This window comes from Protomyctophum parallelum, assembly GCF_964188405.1.
Source record: "Protomyctophum parallelum genome assembly, chromosome: 17".
NCBI classification, from domain to species: Eukaryota; Metazoa; Chordata; class Actinopteri; order Myctophiformes; family Myctophidae; genus Protomyctophum; species Protomyctophum parallelum.
Window position 1 is genome coordinate 11,244,685 of NC_139719.1, and position 18,776 is coordinate 11,263,460.

General features: G+C 44.8%; 1 protein-coding gene across 1 annotated transcript in view; it reads right to left on the bottom strand.

Moving 5' to 3' along the window:
• The window catches only part of opn4b (opsin 4b), a 93,103-nt gene extending 83,099 nt beyond the window's left edge, over nt 1-10,004 (bottom strand). The window contains exon 1 of the mRNA XM_083788254.1: nt 9,560-10,004. Coding sequence (XP_083644380.1) covers nt 9,560-9,778 — 219 coding nt within the window. The 5' untranslated portion in view covers nt 9,779-10,004. The remainder of the gene's footprint in view (nt 1-9,559) is intronic.
• Nucleotides 10,005-18,776: the final 8,772 nt, after the last annotated feature.

Here is an 18,776-nt window from a genome sequence, read left to right on the forward strand (position 1 = left end):
CTGCTATTTTTGAAAAATCAAAGAACGACTGAAAATTGTCAGGATGTAGAAGACATTTTTAGAATCTGATCTCAGGTCAAAATGGGTTAATATTAATAATTCATATTGTATGTAATGTAAAGCGGTGAGGTTCCCCCTATAGGATCTCTTATTTCAACCACAACAACTATAACTGTCCCCTTTCCCATGGAAAGGACTGCATATTATGCATAAGTAACCAGGAATCGAACGCCACAAAATATACCCCCCATCCTTTTGACCTCCTCCCCGCGGGGAACACATTCACCAAGTCCGTTTGTGTGCTTTCTCATTAGCGCTTTAACAAAGAGAGATATCTCATTATAATGATACACTTATATGAAACTTATAATACCGTACGGTCTATATAGGAGTGTTGCTATCTATAGCAAGAAACGGATACCGTTTTAACAAGAAATGATCTGATTTGAATGAGAAAGGGGACGGTGTTTTAACGAGGAAAATATCTCGTTATCACACAGTAAAAGTGTTCATTGAAACTCTTGACGGGGTAAAGAATTGAGTTTTCCAGAGGCGTACTGGAATATAGATCTCATTATAATAGGTTTATTTAAAATGTTTTCCCACTGCTGTGACATTAATTCATCTCCATACTCTCCTAATGACCACAACATTAAGGCACTAATTATCCATGGAGCGGCTCATTTATACTGTCTGGGGAATTAGAGAAGTTGGAAGAAGTCTCTAATATAAACGGCATCTTTGACCACTTCAATAATAATATTATATATTATATAATAATACTGCACAGCAGGGCTTCTCAAAGTGGGTGCCGTCAAGGTTATAAAAGTTTTGGATCTTTCATTATAGTTTAGTTTTAGTTAGTTTTGACTTTTTATTTTCGAAATTCAGTTTGTTTTAGTTCATTTTTAGAGCGGGTTTAATAGTCACTTACGCAAGTACTGCGATCGGCTGGGTATGTATGTATGTCGGTGATGTCCAGCGGCCAATAAGGGACCACCATTCTTGATAACGTAACTAAGGTACGTTTGGTGATTGATTGGCTGGGTATGAATGTATATGTCAGGGTAAGAATGGTGGTCCCTTATTGGCTGTTGATGGTGACGTAACAGGTCTAAAGGATTTAGAACAGCAGTTGTAAATAGACATTAGTTAGTAGCAGTATTTGCGCTCTCTGCTTGTGCACAAGTAGGCCATGTACAGTATGGCCTATAAGTGCAAGGCGCAAGTTGGCACCTCGACAGAGTGCATTTCTAGTTTTAATTAATTAATTAATGAATTAATTAATTATTAATTTTTATTTTTGTGACCACGCTTAGTTTTAGTTTAGTTATTAGTTGTAGTTTTTTGTAATAAAAACACAAGAAAAGATAATACTATACATACTGTATATAGATCTATATTCTGTTTAAACCCTTTCAACCTGACATCCCTATTTTGTGAATGTCATAATACAGGCGAAAATTAAAAAATATATATATTCAAAGATATTTGAATGTCGCAAATCTGCAAGCTCATAACGCTGCACATCATGAAGCAATGTGAGCTTGTAGATCATCCGTTTTCACTGAGCGACACGCAATAACTTATGACGAAGTATAAAACATTTCTCCATTCCCGGCCCGGGTGAACGATCGACACATTCTTCTTCTTACATAATCTTATCTCAGGTATTATACCAAAAATATGTAGACTTTGTTTCTTTTGCTTGACCTCCTCTCCCCCCTGCCCCCCCTCCTCCTCTTCTTCTTCCCTTTATTTTCGAAGGGAAAAAGCGATACGGTGGGAACTATGCACAAGAAGTTCACGCTCGCTCAACTCAGACTACACACTAAACTACGCACAAGAAAACATTTCATCCACTCTTTTACTTCTGAATTCTGTCAAGTAATGTATGAATTGGGTTTAAGACTATTTGAATTAAAATAGCATTTAGCTCAATGTTAGTTCAAAGGTTAAGTTTCCAAATATTGAACAAGAAACATATATAGTACGGATGCTATGGCTCTCTAATGATGTATTCAAAAAGCCTAAAAATAATGGGTGGATTTCCATGGAATGTGCTGTGTTCCTCCATGCCTCCTGGAGCATGAAGGAGCATGGCCTTTCCTTTAGTGCCACCCCCCTTGGGGGGCAAATGGGCAATCACACAGAGACACCTCACTAGTAGCCTCGGGAACACAGACATTTTTATTTCCAGGAAAAAAAAAAAGAAAAAAAGTCTGGGGCCGAGTCCACTTCAATTTGACATAGTGGCGCAAACGTCGCTCACTCTCTGCTGATTTCAGACGCACACGCGCACGCGCACACACGTAATCACACACACTCCTCTCTCTCTCTGTCGCTCTAATCAATTAGTCTCATGTCCCGCAGCTGCATGTGCCTGGTTTCTCTCGGCGGATCCTGCCGGGAGCTGCCTAAAAAGCATAGGTCAATACCAGTCTACCTCACTAGAAATGCGGCGCCAGCAATATACAGTATAATGTGGCACTGCCTGCATCCCCTTAAGATGGGTTGAGGCACCTGAGGTACCTCCCCCCCCTCTCTCTTCCTTCTGGGGGGGGGGGGGGGGGGGGTCACCGCCCACCATGTCTAACCTACTCACCGCCGTGGTTGGGAGAATACAACATGAAGTCACTGAGCCGCGGTGATCGTCGTGCCTGTCACAGACATGTGCAGAGCCAGTACTCTGTCAGTAAAACCAATCCATTTCTTTCTCAGACCGCTCTATTTAATCTGGAAGTTTGCATTGCTCATTCCTGCTTGCATTTGCTGCTGTCATGCTGCTGCGCCCGCCACAGCTATCTTGCTCAAACCCCCTGATCATCCTCCACCACCCCAGCTACCACTTGTTGTTTTGGATCTGCTGTTTATGTACGGGGTTGATTCAGAGTCCCTATATGGTCGGGAGATGCTCTTTATCGGAGTACGTAAAAGCAGATCCAATTCATCGCCAAATCACAATAAATATATTTCTCATTTCATAATCAATATTAAAAATATATTCTATCCATTAATGAGTTGTCCTGACTGAAACAGGCTTTATACTACCACTATGGCCAAGTGCTGCAAGTGGCCAACTCAAAGCCCATGCTATAGCGTGTCTAATGCAGAAAGTAGGGGTTCTTAATAGGCAGCATTGGATGGAGCTACCGAACACCTCGGTGAGCACATAACGGATTACAGGTCCCCTGGATCTGCCACCCATGCTGGACCAGTCATTACTCATCCTATAAATCACCTCCCTGATGAGACTTTTCTCCGGGCTGGGTCATCAGTTAAATGTGTGCCGCACTTAGATCTGAACCTGAAGACGAATGGACACGCACATGCGTGCACGCACGCCCTTTTGCATGCGCAACTGCATGCTCAAATGCACTCAATCTACATGTATTTGCATGGATACGCACTTGCATGTATTCACAACAGCAACACGACCTATACACTCACCATGTGTTTACTCATCGTCATCCCATACACACCTTCTCTCTCTCACTCTCACACACGCACACGCACACACAATCTCACATACGATCTCTCGCCTGCAGCCCTGCTCTCAAGTGCATACACTTAAGTGCACACACAGCCAAGTTTGTGTGGACCTGTCAAAACATCTAGCTATCTGCATTCTGCGCCTATCTGCATGCATGCTCACGCACGCACGCACGCACGCATGCACACACACACACCTACAGAGTACAGACACACGTTGAGAGAGAACTTCAACACAATGTCAAACGACCAAGCTGTCTCCTGACCGTTCTTAAATGAGACCAAATGTTGAACATTTCAAACACTTTGACTGGATGTTGTTGTATCTACATATCGTCAGCCTGACATCGCGGGTTCGAGTCCTGATCCTGACGACCTTTGCTGTGTGTCTTCCTGTGTGTCCAAAAAAAAGCCCCCCCAAGATATCTTTAAAAAACAAAGTACTAGCAGAAAGCAATAGTTTTGGATGTGGTTTCTACCCGACAGAGACGATAGCATCGCTGTCAAGTATAGAAGCGTTTATCCTACTTTGCCATACCACAATGGCACACAAACACTTTTGGGCTTGTAGATCTGCTATTCATTCATTTATTCTTTTTAATCCAAAATGAGCTAATAGCACAGGCAGTCTGAAATAAATATCAGAGCTGAAATCGACATGTAAATATGAAATAAATGCTTAAACATGTAGCTAGGTGTAATGTCTAGGTGTAAAGGGTCCACAGAAGTGAACCTTTCAAGCCTGTTTTCTGAACTCGCTGTTTCTCTGCAAGACATTACTCTATAAGCCATATCTTCAAAACTGGTGGGTCAAACTTATTAACCACTATGTCAATTTGAAGCTAGGATTCCCTGCTTTCATATGACATGACAAAACAAAAAAATCTAATAAATCCAATGGCAGTCCCTCGGTCAAATTTGGTCACATAGGAGGTTATCTGACAGCAACAATATTTACATATTTTCACCATCCTCCCTCCCTAGGTTTCTCCCCTTCTCTCTCTCTCTCTCTCTCCCCAAGGTTGGGACTCCCACTGCGCTTCAGTTTGAGTGAATTTCCAAACTGATCGTACAGTAAATGTAACTGATGTCATGGGAAAGGTGAACAAATGCGGCATTCCGTTTCACACAAGGTCCTGGAGATACGCACGTGTGCGCACACACACAAACACACCTCAGTGCTTGAATCCAAACAAGTCCAGAATGTGCAGAATGTAAAACATGCACATGAACGTATTCACAGTCAACATTGCTCATACACTTCAGTCTGCCATATTACCAACACCGGAGACAAATTGATGGGTAAAGAAAGCACCGTCTCCTCCAAATAGATCAACTGCCTACTGTATATAATGTATAGGAGATTGAACCACAATATGTTGCAATGCTGCTTTGCTTTACAACCACATAATCCTCAAGCCTCTGACCCCCGGCCTGTGGACATGTTGGCCCAAGCTGCCAAACACAAAAACAATGAGCTGACACTTATAGCCTAGATCAGTGGCAGAGACGGAATATTTTTATAATCGTCATAGGCTGGCATTGCTGTTGCCAGCCAGGGTGTTCTTGCTGCTGGTGGTTTCATTGTGAACAAGTAGCCTAAGCAGAGTACAGTACTGTACGTACGTATACCCTATACCTGGCAGGTGAAAAGCCACCAGATTTACTGAGATTAGCATTTGAATGCCTGATCTGCATGTGTACAAGCGGACAGGCAACGCAGCCCACTCCCCACCCCCGGGTCTGGACAGTGAGGACAAAAGAACCTCTTAAACCCCAAAAACATCGGAGTTGGAACCTGAGACCAATTGGGTCTCCATTTCACTGTCACTGATCAGTGGTCCCCAAACCTTTTGGTGTCACGCACCCTAGAAGGTGCACGGTTTTGGAACCCCTGTTTTGGAACCCCTGGCCTAGATGTATAATGGCTTGTACTAATGGATGGTATTTTACTTGTTTAATAAGGAATGCACGCACGCACGCACGCACACACAGCAGATAAGAGAGAATGAGAGACAGAGAGAGACACATACAGAGCCACACAAGGAGAGGCAGACAGATTGACAGAAACTGACAAAGAGAGAGAGAGAGAGAGAGAGAGAGATCCAGGGGGACCTCTAAATGAAAACCACTCTCACCGCAGCGGCGGTACATTGACTCCCATGCGGAAGCTGCCCCCAGGGCCATGCCAGAGCACTGAATCAGTATCAACTTTCCCCACTTCTGAACAACCCCCACCATGCAGTAGGAGAGGAGAAACCACATCATCACAGCACAGGCCCTCTCCTCATCCCCGTAAGCCTCAAAGCCAGCGGGCCAGAGTGAGATCAGAACCACTCACAGTTCACACTATAGCTGAACCATTGTTAGCCAACTAAAACCCACCTTTCATGTCGCTCGCCGTACAGTAACGGACTAACGGTGATATTTGACCTGGGGTTATATGGTTCAAATGTAGGTCTACAACTTTGTTACAGTTACAACGTATTGGCATTTAGCAGGAGCGCTTATATCCACAGTGACTGTATACAAGGGTGATATCGGAATAAAGTGTGGGCTCCAGTTCATAGGTATTCCCACGGTTTGGACCCAAGTGCAGGAACTCAAACAAAGGTGTTCAAATCAGAACATTTGAACACTACCATGCCTCAGCTGACCTGCGTTTGGGTTCGTCTTACCTCACCTGTACATGTGACAGGTATATATTTAAGCAATAAGCCACGAGAGGTCTCAGGTTACCGGGTATTTTACACTGGCTGGGGGCGTAGGCAGACCCGAGGCGCATGTGACGGGATAATAGCGCTTGATGATTTTACGGGGCTGCCTGGAGCCACACATTCACAGTCATATGAGCCGGGCGGTGCTTAGACGCCCGCACGGCATGTGTTTGTAAAGCAATCAAGTGCTCCCCTTCCCCAGTTCAGCTACAAGGCTGCAGGATGATACAAAGTGATTGAAGGAGTGGGTTATCGGTTAAATTTACACCGGTCACGTGACGGTAACCAGCCAATCACAATGAAGTACTGGGACTACCCGTTTTAGAAAGTCACGTAATGCAGCGTGCAGAGAGAACAATGTATTGCCTCAAAGAAACTAGGAGAAGTCCAGGACAGGTACACAATGAACCAATATAACAATAACATGATACCTATGAACAACATTCTTAGCCGTCGTCATCAAAAAGGAATCTAAGCAACAAAAAAACATGAGAACCAATGAGTATACCAATCAACCAATCACACTCGTGTGAAGTGAGGGGCGCCCTCTGTGGCTGCCACATGATCATCATCACTCGTTATCTCTTAATCTAAATAGTCAATTTGCTTGTGGTCTTTTAGTGCTGCAGCATCGTCATCTTTGTCCTTGCCCACAGTGTAATGTTCAACTTCTTCTCTATATTTTGCCACGGCTGGAGATGTGTGATAGGATATGGTGGAAGTGCTGGCGCCGCCGGCGTAGGGCTGCAGCTGTGTGTATACGCTCTAGTTTTTGCAGTTTTAGCCTCTTTAGTCTTCTTAGTTTACATATTTCCTCTTCTATAAGGCCACACACAGTCTCCAGTACACACATATGACAGGCACACAGCTTTTACAGATCAGATCATCGATTGCTCACTCACCCAGAGTTCCAGGAGACAGATTCTCCACACGGCGTCGAAGCAGCGGGGGATCCCGGGCTCAACGGTGCGGTATAGGTTAACAGTGCCACAGAGACAGCGTCGGAGAGAACCTCCCGGGAGGAAGGTATACACCCCGCGGGGGCATGAGGCGCGTCGGGATACTATAGTACGGGGCGAGGAAGCGAGCGGACCGGATCGTACCATTGCTCAAACTCGTCATTGTCACTGTCATTATACTATCTAAAAAGTCAATTTCCTTCTCGTGCTTTATAGTGGTGTGGCTTTAACAGTCTGACACCAAAGTCCTCATTATGTCATCGTCCTCCACGAGACATGAATGCTGTGAGTTATTGTTGTAGAAAACTGAATCAGTGACTCACAGTGGCGTGCACAGACATTTAGAGGGGCAGGTGCTCAAGTGAAAAAAAGGGCACCTTGTGCAGCGCATTTTGGGGCGGGAACCCATTTTGGTGCTTTAGCTATTGAAAAATAGCAGATCTACAAGCTCATAGCGCGCCACCGAGTGGCGCGCTATGAGCTTGTAGGTCTGCTATTTTTCTTTAATCGAAGAACCACTGACATAGAAACATAGCTTTAGATTGTGGGGGCCTAAATAATATAGTAGAAGCGTTTTTTATCAAGATTTGATCAATGTCACCATGGTCCACACACTACAAATTAAGAAAAAAAAAGATTTCTTTATTTTTTTTAAGAGAAAAATTGCCAAAAGGGCAGGGCCGTAGTGTCTATCTGTGCACGCCACTGGTGACTCACATGTATTTATATTGGCCACACGGCTTCTTACTGTATAGTGTATACGTGGTCATTTAGGGCCCTAAACAAACATTAAAGCGGATATAAGCAATAATATGTCAACATTTTAATGACTCTGCAGTCTTTAATGCATCGGTATACAGGCACAAAGGAGTTATGGTGCTGCAAGACAAAATGTTTGTCTGCTGCTTTATAGGCCTATATATAGTCCCCAGGTGTGCCGATTGTTGGCCCCGCCCACACCACCAACAAGGCAACCTGCCACTACTCCACCCCACTCTCAGCCAGAGTGGTGGGGTTTTCTACAAAGTCCATAGACTTGGCTGGCAAAGTGCTCTAAATAAACACAATCTTCAAAAGCCATGCATTGGAGGGGCTATAGAGGCCCTCAAAAAAGAGAAAAAAAGTGACAAGAAGGATGAAGTAGCCTATACTACTAAATAGAGAAATGTGCTATAGGGGGTGAGGTGGAGTGCCCCTTTAATTCATACCATATATATATTGATGTATGCTTCAAATTGCACTAGTGCTGGTGCCCCCCCCCCCCCTACTGCACAGTGCTTTAGTATAGCTACATGTGCGTGCGTGTGTAGCTGCACGCACGCACACACACACACGCGCACGCGCACACACACACACACACGCACACACCCTATATCCATAAAAACTGATCTGGCCGCAGGTCCGTGTGTGTAGGACACATGCATTCGCGTGCGTAAAGACAGAAAGAGACAGCCGTGGGGCGGGTGGCGTGGCGGTGGGGCTGAGCCGGATAAGAGGCTCAATTCCGATAATTAACCTTTTTCTCTGTTACGGACTTGTTAATGTCGCCGGTCGCCGGCGGTGACTGATTGGACCTTTCCATTATTGCAATTAGGCCACTGTTAATTTTAAATAGCCCCGGAAACTCTATGTTCCCTGCCGGAGGATGTGACACCCGCACGCACACGTGCAGTGTCTTGTGCGTGCGTGCGTGCACATGCAGTCCTGTATGGGAAAAAGTTGTCCCTGGATGATGGATAGCCTACATGGAGTATATAGGACGTGTATAAAGAAGACGAATTAGCCTACGGGGCGACACACACACACACACACACACAGACGCACGCACAGTAATTTTCTTCCACCAATACTTCCCATAATTGGACAGATAGACTGACAGTTGTAGGCTATTATTATAATTTATCCGTTTCCTATGTGCCGTCTCCCCGGCCCGGCATCATCATTTACGCCCCCACAAGCGCAAGATGTCCTGTACGTTACAGTATAATAATTATAGGCTGCCTCCTGTACCAGAGAGAGACTGAACATTCAGTCACATATTATAAGTGAACTGATGACCCGGGGGGGTCCCGCTCCGTCCCACACATTCCGCAAAGGAAAGGGACAACAATTGCTAAAAAATATATATTATTATGTGGTGCTGTTGCAATCAGTGTTAATTGCCTACTGCCATATGTGAGTTTCGGCTAAACTCGCCAAGCAGCAGCGTCTTTACGCACCGCTGGCTGCTGGTTGATGTTTAGGCAACCCGACTGATCCAGACAGCCCAGACCAGAAACACTTTCCCCGGCAGCAGCTAAAAGAGAGCAGACTGCTACTCCCCGTTAGGATATATACGGACTTAAGTACTGTTATACGGAGCATGCATGGAAGCGTGGACAGGTCACTTACAGATGTCGCCCCCGCCACATGTGGCCGCAGCTCGGTCATCAGCCGGTGATGCGCGCCGGTCACGGAGCCGCTGATGTTCCACGGCGCCTCCCGCGGCGTCACCACACTCACAGCTACCCCGGCGGCGGTCCCGCCGGCGGAGACGCTCGAATGATGATCCGGCGTCGGGATGATGGTGGTGATGGTGCCCTGCTGGCCGATCAGCAGGCGAGAGTCCATAGTGAGGAGGAGGAGGACGGAGGAGGAGGAGGAGGCGGCGGCGGCGGCGGCAGGGGAAAGAAAGTATGAGAGAAGAGATACAGACGGAGAAATGGAGAGAAGGAAGCTGGTTAAAGTGTTAAGTGGACGGAGAGAGTGAGACGTGGAGACAGAGATGACGAAGCACCGCTGCTGGGCAGACAGAGCAGACTCAGCAGAGTAGCCCGTCTCTGCCTCAGTCAGTTCTATACTGGCACAACATCACTGATAGACTGAGACCCCGCCGGTCCACACTGCCATTCTACTCTAATATTATGAGAGAGGGGGGGGGGTGACTGCTCTGAGTGCTCTCCTCTGCCTGCCTCTATCTCTCTCTCTCTCTACCCCCCCCCCCTCTCTCTCTCTCTCTTTCTCTCTTCCCCACTCACTCAATTTTCAATTATAATGAGCTTTATTGGCATGCCATGAGGCGTTTACGTTGCCAAAGCAAGTGTCAAAATACAATAAAAACGTTTGAACATAGGGTATAAGTATTGTTGTGTATGTGGCCTATGAACACAACTAAAGAAATAAAACACTGGAGAAGGGAGCTCAGGTTTATAGTAGCGTACTTTACGGTCAAAGCTAGAAGAACTGACACACATCAATCAAGGGTATGCAATGCAGCTGCGCAGGACCTAAGAGCACCTAGCACAAGACAGGGTGGTCTGCCACATAAAGTAGTCCCTGGAGAAGCAATACACTACAAGTATAATCGGTGCACAGGTCTCCATTTGGACAGAATGTGTAGGAGTAGCCTAATATATGAAAAATCTAACAGATCTGTGTTGAACACATCACTATAGAGATAGTGTGTATACCGATTTATATGGATAAAATATGTACGAGTATTATAAACAAATGTGTTTAGCAAAACATGGCCTGATGATGGCGCTATAAACAGGTAGATGTGGAAAATGCCTCTAGTCTAGGCCAGGGATTGCGCATACAAAGTTGTACAGATAGGTGAAAACATGTTATAGGTGTAGTTATAGGTATGAATTCATGAATTGGCCTGTTATAGCGCCACCATGAGGCTGATTTTCTTTATTCTCTGCTGTGTGTGCGGAAATCGCACGCTGTGTTCATGACTTGAGGCATTTTGTTCAAAACGGACCTATCCTCCAAACATATTAGCCAATGGGGATGGAATATGGGGATGCGCACAGGTCCGTGATGATCACATGACTACAGGGATAGTGTATACCGATTTGCGTGATGTATGGATAAAATGTAGGCTACGAGTAATATAAATAAATGTGTTTTGCTTAAATCGGCCTCATGGTGGCGCTATAACAGGCCGGTTCATCGTTGGCATCCAGGGAGTGTGTGTGCACATGAAGTTTGGCATCGACCGTGCCAACGGTCTGAGATTAGCTGGTAACAGACTGACAGAGTGCAAAACATAGGCCTATACTTTCCCCATGCCTTCGGCCTGGTGGAGACAATTCATTCTGTACTGGCCATATATGGAGTGTGACTTGAGTGCACAGGGTTTAATGCGGTCAGATCAACATGGAATGTCAGAATGGGTCAGCTCCATATATGGAGATCTAAGAGTTTGAGGTTTGAGGTCAGATGTAGAGTTGCTGGCTGGCTCCATATAGATCTAGGTGATGATCCAGTCTTCTCCATGTTTGGCTATCCAGGGGTTGACGGATCGACGGATGGACGGACTGACGTTTTGCATGTTTTCATAGCAATTGGAATGATTATTTATTTGTTCAAAATGAGTCACTCCTGCAAAAAAAATTATAGATCACCTGACTATAGAGATACTGTGTAGTGTGTAGGCTACCTATAGTTGCGTGATGTTTGGAAAATGTTTAGTTTTTGAAAATTGGAAAATTGCTAAATATGTCAAAAGAATGTTTTGCAAAAATCGATCGTCTATCAGACAAATGGTTCCAGAGAGTTCTCAGAGTGCATGTTTGGCTGTTTGCCAATAATCCAAGAAACAGTCACAGAAGTGAGGCTATTAGGGCAGGTAAAGGATCAAAATAGGGCTTAAGTGGTACTTCTCCTCTTCCTATAGTCCTATAAGTCATTAATGTCCAAAAATCCAAAAATACTCAAGCAAAGTACAGGCGCTTTCTTCCCATACCCCTGTGTTAGTGTCAAAGTATCCCCACTGAACCCGGGAGGCATACTTTGGTTCGACGGACCATTGGTTCGACGGAGCATTGGTCCGACTCGGGGTTAGGTTTAGGTGTGCTGCCCCGTGCTCGCGGTTATGCCCCATCGGACAAAAGGCATGCACTCACTGAACCCAACTGCTCGCAAAGAGCAGAGCAGGTTTGGATGCCTTGGTTGCCTTTGCCATCTGTACGGGTGAATGTGATGCACATTGGAAAGCGATTTAGATAAAAGGCACTCTTTAAATGCACCATTTGCCATCACTGCTCTTTCCTTCTCTCATTGCAATTCTCACCCTTCGTCCATTACCTGCTTTCTTACACGTATACAATGCTTGTCTGAGCACGCCTGATGGAAAACTAACAAACCAACACACTCCGCAATCAATACTGTGAGCGTGCGCTGCTTGCGTCAAGAGTGCGTGCGTGTGTCAATAGTGGGTGCTTGCCAAAATCCCAGAAATACAGTAAATAATCACAGAAGGCAGGTTAAGGATGGAAGTTTAATGTAAACTTGTCCCTGGTGGATCCATGTTGGCAGCCCTGTCACCATTCTGTTTGCCGTCTCTGCTGTACAAGACACCGCACAAAAAGGAACAGTAGAAACAACTGACTTGACTGTCACTGACAAACGAAGAGTGAGCGCTCGGCAGCACAGCATGCGAATCAGCCGTATCCACTTACAGTAGCACCCCAGATGGCCGATGTTAGTCCATATCACACCACGAGAGGTTAAAGAGCAGAGTCTGTTTGTATTTAATCATAACTCAGGCGATCAGAAGATGAAGTAATATTATATACGTAAGCTTTAGCAAGCCATGTGGTCCATATAGGGCAGGAGCCTATCTCCTGTAGCCTGAGGCAGCTTAATTGATGTACAAGTACTGTATATCCCATGATGTACAGCTTGCTTTACACGTACAACCCCTGGACATGACACTAGTGTGTCACAGCCAGGTACTATAACAATCAACCCTTTAATGCTGACCGATGCCAAGCATTTAGGCAATAGGGCCCATTCTTTTTTTTTTAAACATATTGTTGTGGTATGCCACATGCTGTGTAATGATACTTGGTACTTGTACGTGAATATGCAATGTGTATGGTGCACTGCCTGAACTGTAACATACTTTAGGGCTGTGTTAGGGGCACGCTGAAGGCCGCGTGCTGCAGGCAGTGATTGTGATGTCTAGTCAGTGACGTCAGTAGGACATGAAGTATCCAAGCTATATAAGATTCTGTATGTATAATAAACTGGGTGAATTAATTAATGTGACCAAGTCTTCGTGTCATGTTAATCTCTTCTCCCGGGCCGGCCTGCCTGTCTGTCCGCCGCCGAACCATGGAAATATCAACCGGGTCGTCACACACCAGAACCAGAACCAGACGAGGGTCCAATACTTAGCACACATAAGTCATAACACATATGTTTATTGATTTTCTTTACAGTACAAAGAAGTATTTTCAAAACAATTGACATATATTTCCCCCCCCCCCCCCACATCCCCTTGGCAGCACAAATACAAACTAAATCTTATCACGAAATGTTTTGACAACAATAAATACAGAACACAAATAAATAAATAATGACAAAACTAACAATAAAACGAAAATATCTGTCCGTCACCCCCGGCCCCTCCTCTCCCCCCTAGTGCAGCGCTACGTCACATCATTTAGAGCGACGCCTACGCGGAAGGGTTGACTCCCACTTTTAGACTGGTTCAGCCCACGGCTTTTTCCAGGCTTTCATCTTTCGCGCAGAAGAAATGAAAGCCTGGGTATCGAGGCTACTTATTTAGCAAAAGATTGCTGATTTACAAGCTCACACGATTGACTTTGATCACTATTTGTAATACTCATATGTAGAGCTTTTTACGTGGTTAATAATAATATATACGATTTATATAGCGCTTTTCTGGGTACCCAAAGTCGCTTTACAGACATTTTTATTAGAAAAACTAGTTAAAAGGTTAAAAGGTTAAAAACTATAGAAAAGCATGGTTTCCAGCCTGATAAGCTGCGTTCCGTGATTTGTTTTGCTACTTGCTACTCCGTCTGTAAAGGGTCCTTTCTCCAAGTTAAAAGGTAGAAATCAACCCAGCAACTGATTGGTCTGTGGTGCGGGTTGGGAGAAAAAACACCAGTTCGACGTCGTAACAATGTGCACTACGCATGCAGCTACTGCGACGTACGACCGCCGGCTACGTATCGTTCACTAAACTCACCCCACACAGCCGCTAGTTTGTTTCCACAATCGGTGTATTGATTGTTTAGTTTGCAACAAGGACATGAAAAAGTGAAAGTGATCAAGACAATATGACAACAACGATAAGCAAGACTTTCACAAAGAAAATAGACAAAATACTGTAGACAAAAATATGAAGTAAAATCAAAAAGACGAGACAAGACAAAAATGAAGGGATGCCGTCAGTTTGTTTGTCCAACTGAACCCGACACGGTTACTGAATCAAATGAGTGTTTCCGTTTCACCACAGGTTATACTCTCGAGTCTCGTGCTATATAGCGCATGTTTTTAGTTAAGCATTAAATAGAGGTTTAATTCTAAGAACAATAATCATGGGTCTCTCTCATCCTGCCAGCGCAATTTGTGTTGCAAAGCATTAAGAGCAGAACTACTTTTTTTCCCCATGACTGCACACATCCCGAGGCATTTGTTTATTGTTTTGTCTATACCCCGTGCTTGTCAAGATTCAAGATGTTTATTATCACAAGGATGCAAGTACATGCACTGTGAAAAACCTATAGCTCTGGGGTGCTCCATAATACACAGAAATACAAACAGTACATTCAGTAAATAGCGATGCTAAACGTATATCTACAAGGCCGTACTAGGCCTACAACAGAAAATGTTATTATTTATCAGTCTGCTTGTGCTGGCTTTGATCAGGGGTCGAAACGTTGATTCCTGACCGTTGATTCCTAATAAACTACTGGGAGCTTAAAAGCCTCTTAAGCCCCAATCCCCCGCCGGCGGGGGCAGCGGCTGTCCACCTCATGAACAGCTCTCAGCGGGTAAATGGAGACACAAGATGTTTTTGATTTCCCCCCCTGGACCCCCCTTGGGTTTAAGAGGTTATAAGAACGGTGTGCGGACTTCCTACCTTCTTACTGTATGTATATTTTTGTCCTGCGCCCATCAACATTTTTTGAGATGGGCGTGCTTCCCGTTTGGATGTTTTCTGGTATTTACAGTATATGAACAGACAATTATGGGGGTGTGTCGTGTGTGGGGGCGCCTCAGGGACTTCCTGAGGCAGCACTGCAGGGCAGCACAAGATCCTCCAAACTGGACAGCCGACATCCATCCACGATTTTGTGACCCATTCTTCACCCCTGTGTCAATTATCTATTGTGATCCTGGGCTCTACACACCCTTCGCCAACCTAGTCCCCATATATGGGGGACATGGGGAGAGCAACGGACTTGAACTCATGCTTCCTTCATGCCTGAGTGTCCAAGTTGCTCCTTTTCACCTGACAGGGGGGAGTTTCCCTGGTTGGATGTAGCGTGTGGAAGGAACAAGTTATTCCAACCAGTTGGCTGGCCAGGGGGAGGAAGTTTAGAGACCAGGATTACATGCAAACTCCACACAGAAAGGCCCTTTCGCCAACCCCGCCTCGGGTATGGGCACTGATGACGCGGAGGAGGAAGCACGCCACCAGCACCCACAGTGTCCCGAGCGGGAATCGAACCCAGGACCTTCTAGCTGTGAGGCGACAGCACTATCAACTGTGCCACCGTGCCCGGCCTTCTAAGAGCCTACATTGTTCCTGCCTGTGCAACTGCCATACCAGATGGTGAAGCTGCTTGTCTATGCTCTCGTTGTCCCTCTGTAAAAGGCCCAAATCCATATACTGTAGTCCAAATTCGAGTCCATATTGGTGCTGTTGAGCCTCTGTGACCATGCACCACAGTTGTGTGTTCCACCCATTCAAATTCCTTTATTGCAAGGACCGCCACAACTAAACTGAGCTACAGAACTACTGCATATGAGTCAATTTGGACCCAAGGAGCTCTGAGGGTCCCTGCACTCCAGTGTTGATTTCGTCGACTAAAACTAAGACGAAAAATGTTCGTCGACTACCTTTTTTACTGACGAAAACTAAATGGAAACTAAATGAAAACTAAAAACGATGATGACTAAAACTAAGGCTAAAAATATACTGACAATTTCGTCAACAAATAAAAACTAGACTAAAATGTTAAGAAGGGACTAGTGGAGAAAGAGATCCAGTATAATAAGTCATTTCACAATTGGTTGCATGCTGAAAATAGCCGATCTACAGGCTCACAACGCGTCGCAGCGAGTGTAAAAACAGTCATTACGACCACTAATCAAAATGTGCTGCCAAAAACAACAACACTGCTGCACTCTATAAGGACCACTGGTCTATTCCGAGCACACACGAGACAAACTTCAATCAATGTTTCACTGTGTGAAGTGCTGGAACATGATTGACTCTTGAAGCCAGAATGTAGAGTCTACTTAGTCGGGAATGATGCATGTCGGTGAACGGAGCAACTTGGGAATGCATGCCCCATTTATTGCAATACTTTTATTTATTTATTGTACTTGCCATGAGTATACTCATGGCAGAAATGTATACCAGAATGCCAAATGGTGCATAATTATTATTTGTTCTGTTGTAGAGCCTTAGGGATGGCTCCAGTATTGGAGTCTCTGACATGTCCATTCATTCTGTTGTCAATATTTGTATAGATTTCTTCCAAGTTTTCTTTGACAGTCCATTCCTACCCTACACACACCCTAATCCCACACCATAGAGCTACACAAACCACCCCTAGGCAACAACTGTGTCCAGGGGTATACAAAGAAACAGGGGTGTAGAAAAACGATTTAAAAAGCAAAACATAGAAGTTTCTTCAAAAGCCAAAACGATTATGATTAATAATTCACGGGACATCAGTTAATCCTTTGAGGGAATTCAAAATGAGAAAGAAATCATTTTTCAGACCCTTTAAAATCTTCTTAGGTATGTCAACACCACCTCCAACCCATCTTTGCGTACAGTAGGTGGCACACCCTTCTTCCAACTACATACATTTTCAGGATTGTAATGATGAGAATGCTACAGTATGGGCCTTTGCTTGGCCTAGGGTTAACAATGTATCACACCAACGCAGTCAAAGGATTGGGGTCCACAACAGCGCGCGCACACACACACACACACACACAGACACACAGACACACAGACACACACACACACACACACACACACACACACACACACACACACACACACACACACACACACACACACACACACACACACACACACACACACACACACACACACACACACACACACACACACACACACACAAATTCTATTTAAACTTTGAATAGAGACTGTATGGCTCCACTGACAGTGCAGGGGTCCAATAACTTACGCTGCTGTCATCTAACCATAGTCCAGTCAACAGCAGCTGCCCCCACATACTGCAGTTAACTGCACTAAATGACGACGTGAGACGTCATAGTATGGTTGATGTAAATACAACTCGTAAGTAATGTTGTTTCATATATTATTGACACAATGCATTCATGTCTCGTGGAGGACAATGACGATGACGATGGTGTCAGACTGCAGGCAACACCACAGAAGCACGAGAAGGGGATTGAGCTTCATGACAGTCGAAAGGACCGGGGGCGACCAGCCACTGTGGAAGTGAAGAATGGAAATCCTGTATGTCCAAATGTGTTCCTTTATTAGGGGTCAAGCCAAAAGTATTTTTCATGAAATTCGGCAATATACGTATGCAGGTAGAGGGCCGTGAGGATCCCTCAGGAACTGAAGCTCACACTCATTCGTCAAAAGACCTTCAAACCTTTAGATCTATCGATAAGTAATTTTGTATTTGCCTCGAAATGGACGACTCTGGTTACGTGACTACAGTGTTGACAAACAACCCCTTCAGCCAATTAGCGTCACCAAAGAATATCGGTCATATCGGTATCGGTGAATATGCCAGGCTAACCACCGATCCGACACAGGGGTAAGGGGTTGACACTATGGCAGGTAAATAAAATGCTGTTTGGGGCATCAGGGCATGTGGAGTTTGCTTTGGAGTTGCCCAAACTGCAAGTGCACATTTGAGTGAGGAGTCTGCTATAAACACAACACAAGATATATAGCTAGATAGGTATACTATAAACGCACCACGAGATCACAACACTGCCTGGTATCGGTATTGGTATATCGGCTAACACAGAAATGGTGTTTTCGGGATCGGATCGGGAACGAAAAAACTGTATCAGGACATCCCTAATAGACTAGTATATACACAGTTACACACACTGTGTGACACTCTTGTATGATGAAGTAGGGCGTTAATTTATGAAAAAAACATGAAAAGCTGAAATATGAAGATAAGAAGTTTCTGCTCTAATAATATTCAGTAGCCTAATGCAGGGGAAGTCGATGAATCAGCTCTAGTATACCCTACTGCTGCAGTCTTCTAATCTGCTGTCTATATACCGCTGCCCACTTAATATGCAGCGTCACAAAAATAACTACTCGTAATTTCATATCTTGCTCGAGGAAGTACAGTGGCTGTTGAGTGAGAGGACAGCAGCAATTCTCCCATTTTCTCATCAGCGTTACGTTAACTTGTCAAAATGTCAAGATTAATCTGCCAAGATTTCCCAGGCCGGGCCGTGTGGTAAAAAAAAATCCCTGACCCTTGGGGGCACAGGCCTGCATCAGTTATACTGCCACCACCATGTTGTACATGCAGTCATGCATACATTCATATACTGTAGAAAGGGGAATTGCAGAGACTTATATGACAGCGTCTGCATT